The sequence below is a fragment of the Dipodomys ordii genome, unplaced genomic scaffold (assembly GCF_000151885.1).
Source record: "Dipodomys ordii isolate 6190 unplaced genomic scaffold, Dord_2.0 Scaffold36, whole genome shotgun sequence".
Classification (NCBI taxonomy): Eukaryota; Metazoa; Chordata; class Mammalia; order Rodentia; family Heteromyidae; genus Dipodomys; species Dipodomys ordii.
The window spans coordinates 14,347,905-14,365,441 of record NW_012267252.1 but is presented as its reverse complement, the minus strand read 5'-3'; the positions used below and the strand labels follow the sequence as shown (position 1 = coordinate 14,365,441).

The following is a 17,537-nucleotide window of genomic DNA, read 5'->3' as shown; positions in this document are numbered from 1 at the left end:
AGATATTGCAAATAAGGGAAACCATGGGACCTATGTTTCTTTGGGCCTGGCTTACTTCACTTAATATAATTTTTTCCAAGTTTTTCCATTTCCTGGGTTTTCTGTTCTTTTAGTGAGAGGATTTTTTTCTTTAGATTTGAATTTTACCCGCTACAATATTATAACCAGTTTTCCTCTTTTTAAAAATGGTACGCAGGGTGATAATTCAAAAATATGTATATAGTATGTATTGACCAAGCCAGGGAGATTCGTATATCTCCTTAAACAAAAGCCAAAGGGTTTTTGTTGTTGTTTCTTTTTCTTTTTTTCGATGCTGGGAATGAAACTCGGGGCCTAGTACAAGCTAAACAAGTGCTATAGCACTGAGCTACATCTCTAGCTCCACGCTTTCTCAATCTCTGCATCACTGGATAATGACTATTTGATTTCTTATGTGACAGAAGAAATAAGTTGACATCTCTAAATAAACTGCCAATTTCCACCAAAAAGTGAAATCTTCTAAGAGTTCATGGCAAGTATATTGCCATCTCAGTATTATTTAAAAATCCATTGGCTATTTGTGAAGCTTTAAAAAAGATATTAGCTGGCATATAAAACAATCAAGGATAGAATACCATATAACTGTTTATTAAAATAAATAATCTTCAGCTGGGGGCTGGTGGCTCATGCCTGTAATACTAGCTACTCAGGAGAATGAGATCTGAGGATCATGGTTCAAAGCCAGCCTGGACAGGAAAGTCCATGAGACTCATCTCCAAAAAACCATCAGAAAACCGAAAGTGGCACTGTGGCTCAAGTGGTAGCCTTTAGCTGAAGAGCTCAGGGACAGCGCCTAGACCCAGAGTACAAACCCACAACCGACAAAAAATAAGTAAATAACAATAAATAATTTTCTATTTTTTTAGACTGAAGGATGTTACAGCTTATTACAATGCAACAAAGCTGCATTTCTTAAACTGATTGTACTGTTAAAATATTTCACTATTTTAATTTAGAATATCTGCTTAAGTAAATGAGATAATTTAACTTACACTAATGGAAATATGCTTAATGGGGCTAGTTTATTTTCATCTCTTTTAATTTCAAGTAGTTGTGTCCAGAAAGAATTGTTGTTTTTTCCCTCTGTAATTGGTGTTACTCTTAAGTGTCCCTTAATTTAACAATAGCAAAAACCTACAATGATGTTGGTTCTCAAGTAACTTTGGCTGCTATGTGCCAAGCACTTAGACATTTGTGGCAATTTTTTCCAAAGCCCATGAGCTGGTTACTATTAGGAGGTCTAAATTACAGATGAATAAACAGAGCCTTGTAGAGGTTAGTAACGTGCCAAATTCACAGAGTTAGCATATGAAGGAATTAAACTGAGCCAGGCAGGCCAACAGAAAGTCTATTCCCTTAACCATTCCATGTGGTACTTCTTTATCTGTGTTCAGAATTGCAATCTAGTAACATCTAAAGAGAAGCAATTCTCCTCATTTTCTTTTTCATACTCAGATCTGGTTGTACTAAAAGTGACACTGGTGGCCATCTATTCTGCTTAAAGACCTTAAAAACTAGATCAAAAGCTTTCCACAATTAATTTTTAACATACCACACAGCTCCTTTAGCTATTCTAGGGCTATATGCTGCTACTATTAGAATGACTAGAACATCTAAGTTAATAAAATATTCCATTATTTTAGATATAATGACATTCAAATGAAAAGTTCAAAGTATGTGAAGCACTGAGAATAACACTGAGAAACAGCCACTCTCAAATGTCAGCCATAATCATTATTTTATGAATGTGGATCTGAATTTTGTAGTATGTTGTATTAGGAGAGTAAAATATATACACTGAATAGCCCTTGATAAATGGCACTGAGGATAAAAAGTATAATTTTTTTCACATAAATGTATTAATCTTATAGTAGGCATTAACAATGAATGTATTACCAACAGATGATCGCTAATAAAGCTCTCAGTTTACAGCTGCTTATTTGTGTTAAATCCACCATAAAGCCAAAGATTATAAATATTTAGCATTTCACAATGAAAATGAGTTTATGTTCCTGTTTAGACAATGGTATTATTAGCTAGGGGAATGGCCAACCAAACAAGACAAAACACAACACTTCACTAAGTAGTGTAAACAAAAGGCATCAAAGTAATCATGCTTACTAATTTTAACACAATTTGGAATGTTTTCTACTCATAACATTCTAAAGCCTGAGTTTACTCAGAAACATTTTTGGAGCATTACACAAAGTATTGTAAATGACTGCAGTTCAAGTCCACTACGCAGTTCTTCCACTTGCTTATGAAATTATTCTATGGTCGTACAACAGACAACTAAATGAAGAGGGCATCTGGAAGTGCCTTTCTTCAATTCCTTGGCTGTGGTAGCAGGTAGTTCTGGATTTGAATCATGACTACATTATTTCCTAATTTGTGACTCAGTTTCCCCAACTGTCAAAGAAGAAGATTGTGGCCTATTTCAAAAATTATTGGGAAGAATGTATAAGGCAAGTTAAGTAAAGCACCTAATATGCCATTGGCATGTGTTAGGTGCTAAGTGATACTTGCTGTCTTTTAACCTGAAAATCTTCCTAGGACATTCATCCTCCAGACCATAGTGTCAGTTGGGATCTCTGATCAGCCCTCTTTCCTGTTCTTTTATCTAGCGTGCGTGCATGCACACGCACACGCGCGCACGCACACACACACACACCATCTTTTTTTCTTAAAAAATTAATTGTTATGATAAAGGTGATGTACAGAGGGGTTACAGTTACGTAAGTCAGGTAATGAGTACATATGTCACGCCTTCCCTCACACTCTCCCAGTTTTTCCCTTCCATCCCCATTCACAAGTTGTATAGTTCACTTTTCAACATAGAGTCCAATGAATACCACTGATATATTTGTTCACCCTTTGTCTCTCCACTTTGTAACCCCCTTGCCCTCCCAAAGACAGATAAACAAGACAAAATAAACGAAAATAAAAACAGAAGACACCCACTTCCAGTTCCTGAAATTCATTTTGCTAAGTATCATTTTATATGATCGGAGGCACATAGGCATTGTGTCTCTGTGCTCCTCTCCTAAGAATATTCTCCTTTACATCATTGTATTTTTAACCCCTACCTTGCCTTATTTTTTTCTTCATGGGATCTGTTGTTATCCTACATGTTATTTGCTTACTGCTTTTTTTTTTCTGTTAAGTTCATCTATGAGGTTAGCAGCTTTCACAGTTTTATTATCAACAATTAAAATAATGCATAACATATAGCAGACATGCAAAGATTGTTTATTGAATAAGTAAACTTTCTTCTGAACAGCAGAAGAAACCGTCCTCATTTTGTTATTACAGTTATGTTAATGACTCAGTATTTTATGATACTAGTGTAAGAGACAACTTAAGATGCTTTTGTTGGAGCTTATGAATTAAGTAAAAGTCCCCTAACTTTGTGTCTGTGCCCTTTGATCTGAACTATTCGCTGCTGCAGTCCCTTTGCAATTACCTTGTTTTGAAGAGGAAAGAATATTTAGTGAGAAACATCTTTTGTGGAAGGTAACTTGCCTCTCAAACAGGCAATACCTTCTTATCATCTTAAAGAAAACAGCTCAAAACTCAGGAGATCACCTTGCCCTCAGTAATAAAGTGATAACAGTTCCCCAGTATTACTTGAAGGACAAAGTGAGCTAATGGCCAACCAGGCCACACATTTGTGACTTGAGGCTATTTTAACCATGGATACCTTTCTTACTCCCTGACCACAATCTTATCTATTTAACCCGAAGCTAATACGTACCCCTGAAGACGTGCTGAAGTGCTGTCTTCCCATGGCTCCAAGGTACTAAACTTCTTTTCTTGGCCCTTCACTATATTTCTTCATTTGGGATATAAGTGCAAGTGGCCAGGCCTACTGTAGAACTCCTGTACTTTGTGCTTGGGGGTCTAAAAACCCAATTTCACTACCAATGATATATCCCTAATCAAAGAAATCTGCTGTAAATTTGCTATTATCCTCTAAAAAAACAAGGAGACTAGAATATCACCCTAATCATATCTTCAGCTATTTCATGCATAGTATTTTGCATGGTAATACAGTTCTGCAAAAACATTGATATAATTAAGGTATTATTTTTATTATAAATAACTAAAAAATAAAGCCTTCTAACTTCTCTTATTATGCTTCCAAATGTGATAAAAACTTAGCAAACTAGGATCAGCATACAACTTATTTAATCTGATAAAAAATACTTTCAGAAAATCTATGATAAGCACCATACTTAGCAGAGAAAACCTGCAAACATTCCTCCTGTGAACAGAAATGAGGTGAACACACCTCCTAGCAACACTTCTATCTCTGTCTAGCTCAGATGGAGGAGCTCGCTTGTATAACCAAGTAGGAAATAAAAAGCAAAAAGGGAAAGATTAGAAATAAAACAGCAGTTATTAGCAGATGTCATGACTAGGTACACAGGAAATCTTGAAAGTTTTACAGAGGAATCACCGGAATTCGTAAGTGAGTTTAGGCAAGTTGTTGAATACAGGTCATTAAATAAAAAAATTCTGTTGGTAAGCCAGCAAACAAATAGAAGCAAACCCTTATGGTGTCACTAAAAGACACCAAGCACCTAAGGGTAAATCTAGTAAAGATATGCCTGTCCCCTCACCAAGGATCACTGGTATAGAATGTAGAGAGAGACTCATGTTCTGTTCTTGGAAGAAACACCCAGGATCATCATCCTTTCCTTTTTCTCTCTTAGGTCACATAGGATCTGTCAATAAATCCTATTGTTTCCTTATTCAAAACAGATCCAGAACCTGCCTATTTCATACACCTCCACCTTGCTCTAAGCCCGCAGATTACTGCAAGGACCACCCCCCACCTGGTCTCTCAGCCTGTTCCCAGCTGAGAACACACTCTCTCTTCTACAGGAATGTCCTAGCTTCAGAAGAGGCTGTTGGCATATGCCTGTAATTCCAGCACTCAGAAGGATAAGACATGAGAATTTTAAACTTAAATTCAAATTTGGCCTGGAATATGTAACAAAATCCTGCCTCAAACAACAACAACAACAACAGTCAAGAGAAATGAGGATGGGAAAAGGAGAGAAAAGGAAAGAAAGAAAAAAGGAAAGGGAAAGAAGGGAAGAAAGAAAACCCAGGAAAGCCAAGTCAGATGAATTTTATGCTCAGCCATAACAGCTTTCAGAGACTGCCTTGGCAAAGGAGAGCGTTGCTGGTACATACTGGACTGAAAGTGTGGCCTCCATAGGTCAGGCTAGCTCAGCCAGGGTTTGCTTTGTACGCAAAGGCCTTGCACTGATCAAGTGTGAGCACTGGTTTTGTCTTGGTTTCTGTGTATCTATTTTCTTTTAGAGAGCAATGGAAAAAAAGGATAGAAGCAGAAGCAATGGCAACATAAGGTGCTTGTCTTTGGGTTTCTAAGTACCAACTTACAATGATGATGATGGTAACATTACGGTAATCATCCAGAACACTTGCTCTGTAGGAGGCATGATGCCAGGTACTGCAAATGAATTATTTCCTTTAACTTAAGAAGTCTGAGAAGTCTTCCCATCATTTTCATTTTATAAAGAAACAAATTCAAGGAGATTAAATAGTTTGCTAATATTCACACAGCTAAGTCTGGAATGAGTTCATCAGTATATCTGACTCCAGCTTCTAAATGCTCTCATGAGAATGAAAGACCTACAAAAATGAGCTTGTTCTCTGTCCAGTTCCCTGACTGGCCTTTAGTCTTCCTCCCTTCTACCTTGTTCACTTAGCTCTGACCTATGTAACCAACTGCTTTTTCATGTGTGATCAGAAACAGAATCAATGTACCCGAAGCTTCCTACTGCAGGTTGAAAAGCTAAAGAAACCCCACCTGCCCTTGTCTTGGTGCCCTTACCAAGTGGTCTATGGCTGGATATCTCCTAAAAGTACACCTTCCAGTTTCCAGCCTGGTCTAGGTTAGGTTTGGTTTAGATCATCAGCATTTCTTTGTGACTTTTACAACAAAAGATAAAAAAAGAGAATAGCAAGCCCAGTGCATTTGAGGCAATGAGTGCTGTCATCTCTCAATCTTCAGTCCTTGAGGAAGGCACTACTCATAACTACCGACTGGTGAGGAAGTGGAGGCACAGAGGCTGAGGAGTTTGCCAAAAGTCACACAACTATTGGAACGTGGAGCCTCAGGAGGTCTGGCTCCAGAGCCCATGGCATAGCACCATGCAGCCCACCTTGCATGGAATTTTCACCGTGCATGATCGTTATTTCAGTAAAGGCTGAAGAAGCTGTTTTTGCACACAAAATAAGAATTTAAGAAAGCAAAACAGCACGGTGACTTGGCATTTATGATGCCTATGAAACTAATAGGTATCAATGTTAATAATTTATGCTCTTCATTCTGGAGTTGGAATCTAAAGCACATAGTTCCATTACTGAATATGGGTATTAGTTTCGTTCCTTCCAACGAGAATGTGGTAATTTCAAACATTTCAATTTCAAATTAGGAGTGTACTTAGTATTACTGACTTTCAACAGTCATGACTAAATATAATTTTTAAAAGATAGATGATGCCAAAAGCTGACAAGGCTCTAGGAATAAATATTTTTAAAGTAAAATAGCTCTTAGTTATCAATAAAGATTAGAATAGGAATAAAATAGTAAAATGTGAAAATCACCAAATTCAGCTCTTAAAAATTCTGTATCATTTTAGGCAGCTATAACCAGCACCGTCTTTCCAGCCTCTATGAAATCCTCTGTAGTGTAAACAGATTTGTTTCCACAGCTTCTACAGCTCCTATGAAGCAAAGCCTTGAGTCTCAAGGGAAAAGTAGCAAAGTGTCATCCCAGGGCACAGGATGTTACAGCCAGGGGAATGCAGAGGAGAAAACTCAATGCCCAGGGAGGGCAAGGCTCTGCCCTCTGCCAAAGACTCTTAGAGCTCCAGTGGGCTTCTGAGAGGAAAGCAAGATACTTTCAGACAAGCCACAGACAAGGCAGACTATTGCCATCAGAGGAGGGATGGAGGCAATGAAAATGCTCCCGTTCTCCTGTCCTCAGTGCCTAGTCAGTCACAGCCTGCCCAAGACTGAACGGAAGCTGGACCAGAACAACCAGAATAGCCCCATCCCCAAAGCAGACCCAGTGCAAAGTAACAAACAACAGCAGTATAACTGAGGAAACTGCAAGCATGAAGAGGAAGAGCCACTGTAGGGCTCTGTTGTTTTGGGATGGCAGAAAGCTGAGGGAAGCCAGTGGCCACTGAGGTGACCTTCAAGCACAAAGGCCTGGGCTACAGTGCAATAGCAAACCAGCTTCAGGAAATGAAAAGCTATGTATGGTGTGCTGTCCACAACAAAAGTAATAGTAGAGCCCAGACCAATACAGTTTCTGAAAAAGTGACAATCTCCAACAATAATGGCCCAAAATATTGCTCTCTCAGCCTCATATAAACAATGAGAAATCCAACACAAAAGCAAGAAAACTACCTATTTTTAAGTGAACAAAAAGATCAATGGAACTGGACTCAGATAAAACTTGAAGTCTAGAACTACTGGACACATATGAAATAATTATTTACTATGTAAAAGACTAGAAAATAAGGTAGCCAACATACCTAAATAGGTGGAAAATTTCAGCAGAAATAGACTATAAAAAATAGTAAAATAGAAACTTTTTTTTTTAAGGCAGGGTATTGAAGATGAAGAATTTCTTCAACAGACTTGTCAGCCAGCTACACATAGCTAAGAAAAGAACTGGTGGACTTGAAGCTAAATAGAGGAATTACCAAATTAACACAAAAAGAAAAAAATTCTGAAAGAACACCTTGATGTAATATCAAAGAATCACATATATGAATACTTGAAGTACTAGAAGAAAAGAGAAAGGTAGGAAAAAATATCTGAAAAACAGAATGGCTATGGATTTCTCAAAAATAATGGATATCAAAGCACAGACTCACGAACTTCAGGTTGGATAACTCCTGACTGCTAAAACCCAAAGGTAAATGTTTAAAGTAGAATGAAAACATGCTTTAGATGTAAAGCAATAAGAGAGGAAAAAAGTAAAAGTACACCTTTGTGAGGAAAACTATGTGAACCAGAAGATAATGGAGTGAATCCTAAAGTATTAACAGAAAAAATATCAATCTAGACATAGATATAAAGCAAAATTATCCTTAAAAATAAGGGAAAAGCTCAGAAAAATCATCCCAAACAGACTTGGATTAAAAGATATTTTAGAAAAGGTTCTTCAGGCAGAAGCAATGATTCCAGACACACTTGAAACTAAGAAAACAGGCACTCTGGAAAACAACTTGGCAATTAATTTGATTCCTAGGCATCTGCCCAAGATAAGTAAAAGACATTATCTCCCGCTCCCCTCTCCTTACACTTGTTACAAATACACACACACACATAAAAGGTTCATTGAGGCTTTATGGTATCCATCTCAAATGTCCACCAGTTGCTTGAAAAGGCAAAGGGTACAGCCATATAAGTGGACTGTTCATGATTTAAAAAAAGTAAATTTCTGAGGAAGAAGCCAGATATAAAGACTGCTGAGGATCAGCAGAGACCACCGCTGCCAGAGCTGGTGTGGTGTGGTGATGGTAGTAAGACTGATTAGAACACTGTATACTTTGATCAAAATCCATAGAACTGTCTACCCGGTAAGGATAAAATTTGCTTTATGTAAATTATACTTCATTAAGAAAAGGCCTGATAAGCACCAAGTCAGTGGGACAAGATAATATTGTAGTCTCTCAAATTTCAGACATAAAGATTGAACAACTCTTCCAAAATAAAAATGCTGATTACATAAAATTTATCACTTCAAAAATTTCTGCATCATCTGATTATTTTAAAAGCAAACAATATTTTAATGGCATTTTGTAGCAGTCACAGAGCATATTATCTAAGCACTAATATGGTAGACTGACTGGCAGACTAGATAGATTTCAACCATTAAGGTTGTATAACAAAAGCTCAATTTGTACTGAGGAAAATGCTGATTAAAGGGCCATGAGAGGTTAATGGGATTCAGGCACACTATCCTTTCTACGAAGGTTTCTAAATCAGGTAACATCCGAAGTGCTTAGAGACTAGCAGGGGTCCTGCCCTTTATCTTAAAACATTTTTTCAGGTTACCATCTGGCATCAGTGGAATTAACACAGACTTCATCCACATTATAGAAACCTGACAAAACATCTGCTAAAAATGAATTTACTATAGCTACTCATTCATTTTGGAACACAGAAAAGTTTTGATCGTATCTAAAGTGACAACCAAAAAAAAATGATGAAATTCATTAAAAAACACTTTATGCTATTTTATGCTTTTATCACTAACATGACAAGCTTAAATATGCAGTTACTATTTAAAATATATACACACATACAAATTACCTATGTATGTTAAATAGTCAGAAATATTTTAAGTACCTTTCTTAATCTCTCCTTGAAGTACATTATTAAGCTAGGGCTCTTGGTCAAGTATATACATTCAGCTGTGGATTTCTCCTTAATATTTCTTATTCTCTTTACCTAATCTTTTTAAAATTGTGTAATCTTAAATTATGTATGCAGAAACACATTATATAAAGTTTCATTACATAAATACCTATATGCACAGTTGTACAAGCTTACAAACATCATCTGAAAACCACAGGTACCTGCTCTTCTTTAAAGTCATCATTCTTAAAATGTTTTGAGGTAGCACACCACTTTGTAACTTCCAACTTGTAACTAGAATTTCTGGAAATATCCAGAAATTTATAGGTAGTTTGCAATGATCACAATATTTTACAATGCCAAGGTAAAGAATCAAAGATTTAACACTCCTGGGCTAGCATGACCATTGTAACTTAAGGTCCTTCAGACAGTACTTGAAAACCACTTTCTCTTAGGCAGCATTCTGCAAGGTGTTGAGCTTAAGTGCATTCAACAGTACTTCTCTTGCCAAGTACCTGAAGTGAAGATATGTTCAGTTCTAAATTAAATGCAGAAGGATCATCTGTTAAGTTGAATCAGGACTTGGCTCCGTGAAAACTGAACTTAATAAAGATGTAAGCCTTCATAGCACATCATTTGAGTTGGAACCTGATATCAGAGTACTTGTCAATAAAGTGAGGATTTTTCTTTGAGCAAGTTGGATGCATTGTTAATACAAAGATAAACAACTAGAGATTCCATGTCATAAGGTATGATTGGATCGTAAGTGTTCTTTGCTCACTAAATAAATAGAATTTAGTCAAATACATTCTGTTACATAATGCAGATTGTAATGTAAGTGACAGGTGAAGAACAATTCTTGTGTCCACATTTTTTGCTATGGCATCCTGTAGGCAAACTTAGTCCTGTGGCTGTACTTTGTTAGGAGACTTTTTTTTTTTAATGCCAGTCCTGAGGCTTGAACTCAGGGCCTGAGTACTACTGTCCCTGAGCAAAATTTTTGCTCAAAGATAGTGCTCTACCACTTGAGCCACAGCTCCACATATATGGCTTTTTGTTGGTTAACTGAATATAAGAATCTCACTGACTTTCCTGCCCAGGTTGACTTTGAACCTTAATCCTCTGCTGCTAAATAGCTAAGATTACAGGCATAAGTCCCAGGTTCCCAGCTATGAAAACTGTTTTAAAACAGTGTGTAAGTAGATATGCCATGAGTAAAAGCATGGTATATAATGGGGCTTACCCTTGTGTGTTTCAGGGTTTTGTCAAGAGAAGACTATGTTATAGACAATGAGTATCATGTAGAACAGATCTGGACTAAGCCCAGGCTTCCCAAGTCTCCACTTGCTGAACTCCAATCCCGTGTGCAAGCAAGAAATAGAGGTTTATGACTGGATGAGTTTTGAGATGATTTCCATGTAGTATGATTGTGGCAACTTTAATAGATACAATGGATATAATGTGGCAAAATGCTAACATTTATTACTATATTGTGATATAATTGACTGGTTATAAATCACTGGGGGAGGGGCTTGACATTTTAAGTGCAGAATCTCATCTCCCCTTGAGAAATAATAACAACATACCAAAGCAGGAATTTGTATCCACTTTGACTATGTTACTGACAGTTACATTTCTAATTCTTTCCATCCTTGAGATTTATGTTCTAAGAGCTCAGTGGTATAAATCCTGGAGGGGATTAAAAATTCTGAGACTGGCTAGCTGCTGGTAGCTCTTACCTATAATCCTACCTATTCAGGAGGCTGAGATCAGCAGATAGAGGCTAAAAAACAGTCCAGGCAGAAAAAAATCCATCAGACTCTTATCTCCAATTAATCACCCAGAACACTCCAAAAACTCAAAAGTAGAACTATGACTCAAGTGGTAGAAGACTAGTCTTGAGCAGCAAAAGCCAAGGAACAGTGTGAGGTCTTGAGTTCAAGTCTTAGTACATGCATACACACACAACATCTGAAATTGTCTGGAATTGCTGAATGGTAATAAAAAGGATACTGAGTTTTAACTGGTGTATTGAATTCTCTATGTATATCCCCTACTGTCTGGACCTAAAGTTAACCATTCCATTATATGACTCCTTTCATGAGCCACAAACAACTCATTATTGTTTAAAACACAGAATTCCAAAATATATTTTTAAAAATAACCTACATAAAACATCCAAGTTAAACATATTAGGTAGAAATTCACTCACTTATTTTATTAATGTTAATATCTTTATAAAGTAACAATAGAAAAAGTAAGGTCTTCACATAAAATATCCAAGTTAAACATATTAACCAATTTTAGTATGGCCTTGTTTGTGATCGTTTGGGTAAATGCCAAAAGTGCAATTGCTGGGTCATAGGGGAGCTCTATGTGGAGTCTTTTGAGGAACCTCTATACTGCTCTCCAAAATGAATTTTACAACTTTGCTGGGGGGTAGGCAGGATTGGGTGTGGGGAAGGGATAGTAGGGGAAATATAAAGGAGGGTGTAACATGCCCGATAGGAAATGAACTCATTACCTTGCTCATGTAACTGTAATCCCTCTGTACAGTATCTTTACAATAAAAAATATATATTAAAAAATTAACCAGAATTATACTCACTTGTTTTATGTTAATAGCTTTATAAAAATCACAACAGAAAAAGTCTTTGAATTATTACTTAATCGAAACCATAACAGAAAATTATCTCAAGTATAAACTAAATTGTCTTTAAATATATTAAGACTACATGAATCCATTGAAAATGTGACTGTCAATGTCCTCTACTTCTTGATTCATTTGTCAGATTGAAGCCATAGACATACATAGCTATCTCACTACTCACTACTGCTGGGGACCAATGACAAACCAAAATACTAACAGAAGTACTCTGGTTTTGATTTAGTCAATAAGATCATAAAGGTAATGTCTCATCTATTATCAATTGCCTAATGCCTTAGAGTGATTTTTTTTTCAGTCTTGGAGCACCTGGGCACTGTCCTTAGCTTCTTTTGCTCAAGATTAGCACTCTACCATTTGAGCCACAGCATCACTTCTAGCTTTTCCTGTTAATTACTGAGGAACCAAACCCAAGGCTTCATACATGCTAGGTAAGTACTCTACCACTAAGCCACATTTCCAGCCTATAAAATTTAATTGCTCAGAAGAAAATATTATATTAATACTGTACCAAAAAATTTAAAAACTAAAGAAAAAGCAGCTTTTCCCTTTAATTTTTGATTTTTCAAACTAGAGTACGAGCACTATTCAGCAATATAGTCCATAAATAATCTTTTGAGGTTCTAAAATCACACACCTTTCAATTTAAGGATATCAACAGATACATTAACTAGAAGATACAGCTCAAATGAAAGATCTCTAAATTATAGGAAAATTATACTCATTTTGTATATAAAATACATTATCATTGAACTAGCCCACAAATGAAAATATATTAGATAACTAGCAGTATAGTTAGCCCAAATAGCCAAATGAGTATCTCAAGAATTTTTTGTTTGTTTTGGCAGTACTGGGGTGACAAACTCAGGGTCTGGTGCTTACTAGTTAAACACTGCCTTTTGAACAACACCCACAGCCCTTCTTGCTTTATTTTTTTAAAACAGTCTCAAATATTAATTAATTGAGGCTGCCTTGGATTGCAATCCTCTTATTTACACTTCCCAACTAGCTGGGATAACGGATGTGCACTACTACACCCCACTTTTTATTGGCTGAGACAAGGTGTTGTAAAGTTTTTGCTCAGGTTGGCCTAGAACTAAGATCTCAATGTTCTCTGCCTCCTGAGAAGCTGGGATTATAGGTGTGAGCTACCACATCTGGCTCAAGAATATTTTTGAAGCCTTTAAAAAATTATTGTTATTACAAAGGTGATATAAATGATGTACATAACAGTTATAGTTACATAAGTCAGGTAATGAGCACATTTTTTATTTTTAATATGTATTTTTTATTGTAAAGATTCTATACAGAGGGGTTACTGTTATATGAACAAGGTAATGAGTCCATTTCCTATCCAGCATTGCAACACCCTCCTTTGTTTTTCCCCTACCATCCCTTTCCTCCCCACCTCCTCCTTCTCCACCCCCCCCACCCCCACAAAGTTGTAAAATTCATTTTCAACATAGTGTCTTGTACCTCTCATTGTTACAATGGGTCATCCTGTATCCTTATTTCAGCATTTTGTTGTTTCCCTTCCCCTCCCCATTTTAGAAAAATGTATATACAAGATGCAGGATACCGGAATCAAATACAGTGACAACAAGGGTTGTACTATGGGGGAAGAACATACAAAGAAACAAAAAAAAATCACATAGTACATTATAACTACATTAAAAAGAACAAGAAAGATAAAATCAAGCTGGGTGCCAATGGCTCACGCCTGTAATCCCAGCTACTCAGGAGGCTGAGATCTGAGGATTGCAATGCCAGCCCGGGCAGGAAAGTCCGTGAGACTCTTATCTCCAATAAACCACTCAAAAACCAGGAGTGGCACTGTGGCTCAAGCAGTAGAGTACTGGCCTTGAGTGGAAGAGCACAGGGACAGAGCCCAGGCCCAGAGTTCAAGTCCCACAACTGACAAAAAAAAAAAAAAAGAAAGAAAGATAAAATCTCTTGTGCCCCTATCTTGAGATTCATTTTGCTTAGCATCAGGTTAAATGGTCATATGTACATAGCTTTTGACCTCTTCTGCTTGTTCTAGACATATACTAGTTATTGCAGATAAGGGAAACCATGGACCTATGTTTCTTTGAGTCTGGCTTACTTCACTTAATAGAATTTTTTCCACGTCTTCCATTTCCTAACAAATGGGGAGGATGGCCAATAGACACATGAAGAAATGCTCAACTTCTCTAGTCATAAAATAAATGCAAATCAAAACAACATTGAGATTCCACTCACCCCAGTTAGAATGGATATAATCAAGAAATCTAATAACAACAGATGCTGGAGGGGATATGGCCAAAAGGGAACCCTACCGCATTGTTGGTGGGAATGTAAATTTGTTCAACCACTTTGGAAAGCAGTATGGAGGTTCCTCAAAAGACTCCACATAGAGCTCCCCTATGACCCAGCAATCCCACTTTTAGGCATTTACCCAAAGGATCACAAATAGGCCATACTAAAACTACCAGTACAACTGTGTTTGTTGCACCATTATTTACCATAGCTAAGATATGGAACCAACCAACCCAGATGACCCTCAGTAGATGAATGGATCAAAGAAATGTGATGTGTGTGTGTGTATGGTGTGTGTATATATATGTATGTGTACATACATACATATATATATATATATATATATATATACATACATACATACATACACACACAATGGAATTCTATGCCTCCATCATAAAGAATGAGCACATTTCTTTTTGGACAATATTTTTTGTCTTACTTTTTAAAAGCAAAGGTTAATATTAAATGTTTACATACCCAATGTTCCAACCACGACATCCCAAGGAGAGCTAATGGGCTGCTGTTCTCCTTCGGCTCCTCCTTCTTTATCTGTACCTTGAATTCCAACACCAGCTACAGTGCTCACTTTCTCAGCATTTAGGTCAATCTACAAAAATTTAATGGATGCACTATGTTATTTTTTTTCTTTGGTATGTAAAGAATTCCAATAAAACGTAAGTGTTATTTACAACATAATACTTAATGAAAAAGGTTAACTAATTATAGGGGATTGTTATTTAAGTGATTACTATCAGTGATTTTCACTTCCCCTCCCATCCATTCCCTATTTTCTATCTTCCCCTACATATCTACCTGTTGCATACTTCTCTCACGAATGCTACTCACCTCATGTTACTATAAAGTATTTTAAAAGAAAAAACATTCTGAAAAAAAAAAACACGTTTCTTAAAGTTAAAGGTACATATTTCGGCTATTCTTAGCTAACAACTGATATATGCAGGGCTTAATATGCTATGATTTTGATTATTTTAGAAAAAACTGACTGAAAAATAGCTGAGTTTTCTCAAGATCCCACAAAAAATTCTGAAACAAAACATGTTCATTAAAATTAAAGGTATATGTTTCAGTTATTCTCAGCTAGCAAGTGAAATATGTAGGACTTAGTATGCTACGATTTTGATTGTTTTAGAAAAAAAACGGACTCAAAAATAACTGAGTAGTTTTCCCAAGATCCCACAGCTAGTAAGTCAAGGGTCTGAGATTTGAACCTAGGCAGTTCCTTGTTAGTATACTGATTCTAATTTACATAATCTGAAAATGGGATGTCCTGCTTTTTAATCTCTGGAGACCCTTTTCCTAATTTTTACTGTGAAAAATTTCAAGCACACATACACAAAAAATAATTTTGCAATAGTAAAGTTCTATCAGCATTTTACTTGTTTTATTCAACTACTGTTTATATTTTATGCATTTTAAAGTAAATCACAAACACCCGTGGAAAACATCATTGTGGCGTGTTAGACAGGGTCGCATTAAATGGCCAGGCTGATCTCAAAACTCCCAGGCTTAAGTGATCCTCCCACCTCATCCTCCCTAGTGCTGGGGCTAAGGTATACACCACGATGCCCAGCTTACCACCACATTTAACCTACGATTCCTTCTTAACTTACGACTTTCAATACTTTTTATGTGCTTGTAGTCATCCTTATGTATTCTTTGGAGAAATATGTTCAAATCTTCGGTCATCTACTGAAGGTTGTCTTTTCATTTTTCAGTTGTAAGAATCTCTATATATCAGACATTAGTCCCTTAATCAGTTTGGAAAGAAATGACATCTTACAGTTGAGCCTTTAATGCTAATCCTATTTAGTAGCTACTATTAAATTTTCTGAGCAATAAAGCTTATATTTTAAATACTTAAGAATCTGTGAGAGACTGGTTCCAGAATATCTCTATGGATATTATAATCCAAGGATGTTCAAGACCCTTCTATGAAATGGCATGAAGTAGTTGTAGATAGTCTATGAACATTCTTTTAAATACTTTAAATCATGTTGAGATAACTTAGAATACCCAACACAATGCAAATACTATGTAAACAGTTGTTATGCTTTACTATTTATAGAGAATAATAAGAAAAAATGTGTGTCATCCAGATACAGAACCTGTATATACAGAAGGCAGACTATATACAGAGCATACCTATATATGAAATTTATTCTAAATACTTAGGTTTTGTTGCTACCATAGACTAGATTTCTAAGTTTCATTTTTCAAATTATTGCTACTAGTATATAAAAATATCCTCAATCTTCTAATAAGCTGTTTTTTTTTCTCCAACCTTCCTAAACCCATTTCTTAAGAATACTGACTCCCTACAGTTTTCTATATTCATGACATGTCCCTGGAAAATAAAGACAAATATTCCACTCATTATGTAGTATAATTGTTCCCAATTGTGGGGTGAAACCTTCAATATTTTGCATGAAATGGAGCTACATGCTTTGTATGGACGCCCTTTATTAGATTGAAGATATTCACTTCCATTCTAAGCTCCTCTATCACAAATAGGTATTATTCCACATTTTTCCCCATTTGAAACAAATGTATAGTTCTGTCCTTTATTCTGTTACTACATTAAAATGCTTTCTTTTAGTGATACCTTTTTACATTATTTCTTTAGTACTACAAGCTCCTGAGATTTAAAAAAGAAAAAAAATCAAGCCGGGCACCAGTGTAATCCTAGCTATTCAGGAGGCTGAGATCTGAGGATCACAGTTCGAAGCCAGCCCAGGCAGGAAAGTCCATGAAACTCTTATCACTAATAAACCACCAGAAAACTGGAAGTGGCACTGTAGCTCAAGTGGTAGAGCGCTAGCCTTGAGCTGAAGAGCTGAGGGAAAGCGCTCAGGCCCAGAGTTCAAGGCCCACGACTGACAAAAATAAATAAATAAATAAATTTGACCTTATTCTTATTGAATCCATTTAGTGTTGATACAATAGGCAGTTTGGGTTGGGCCTTGAAATAGATCTTGATTTAAAAACTGTATCATAAAAAAATAATATGAAAATCACAGACCACATCTTAAAAAAGCACCAGGCTCAAGAGGTGTTACAAGGGAGTTCTAGCAAGTGTTCAAATTCAGTTATTCAGTGA

The 17,537-nt window shown here is 36.4% G+C and overlaps 1 protein-coding gene across 1 annotated transcript in view; it reads right to left on the bottom strand.

Annotated features, from left to right (window-relative positions):
* The window catches only part of Nhlrc2 (NHL repeat containing 2), a 51,024-nt gene that overhangs the window by 12,527 nt on the left and 20,960 nt on the right, over positions 1-17,537 (bottom strand). Inside the window, exon 5 of the mRNA XM_013017728.1 lies at positions 14,897-15,026. Within this exon, the coding sequence (XP_012873182.1) occupies positions 14,897-15,026 (130 nt within the window). The remainder of the gene's footprint in view (positions 1-14,896; positions 15,027-17,537) is intronic.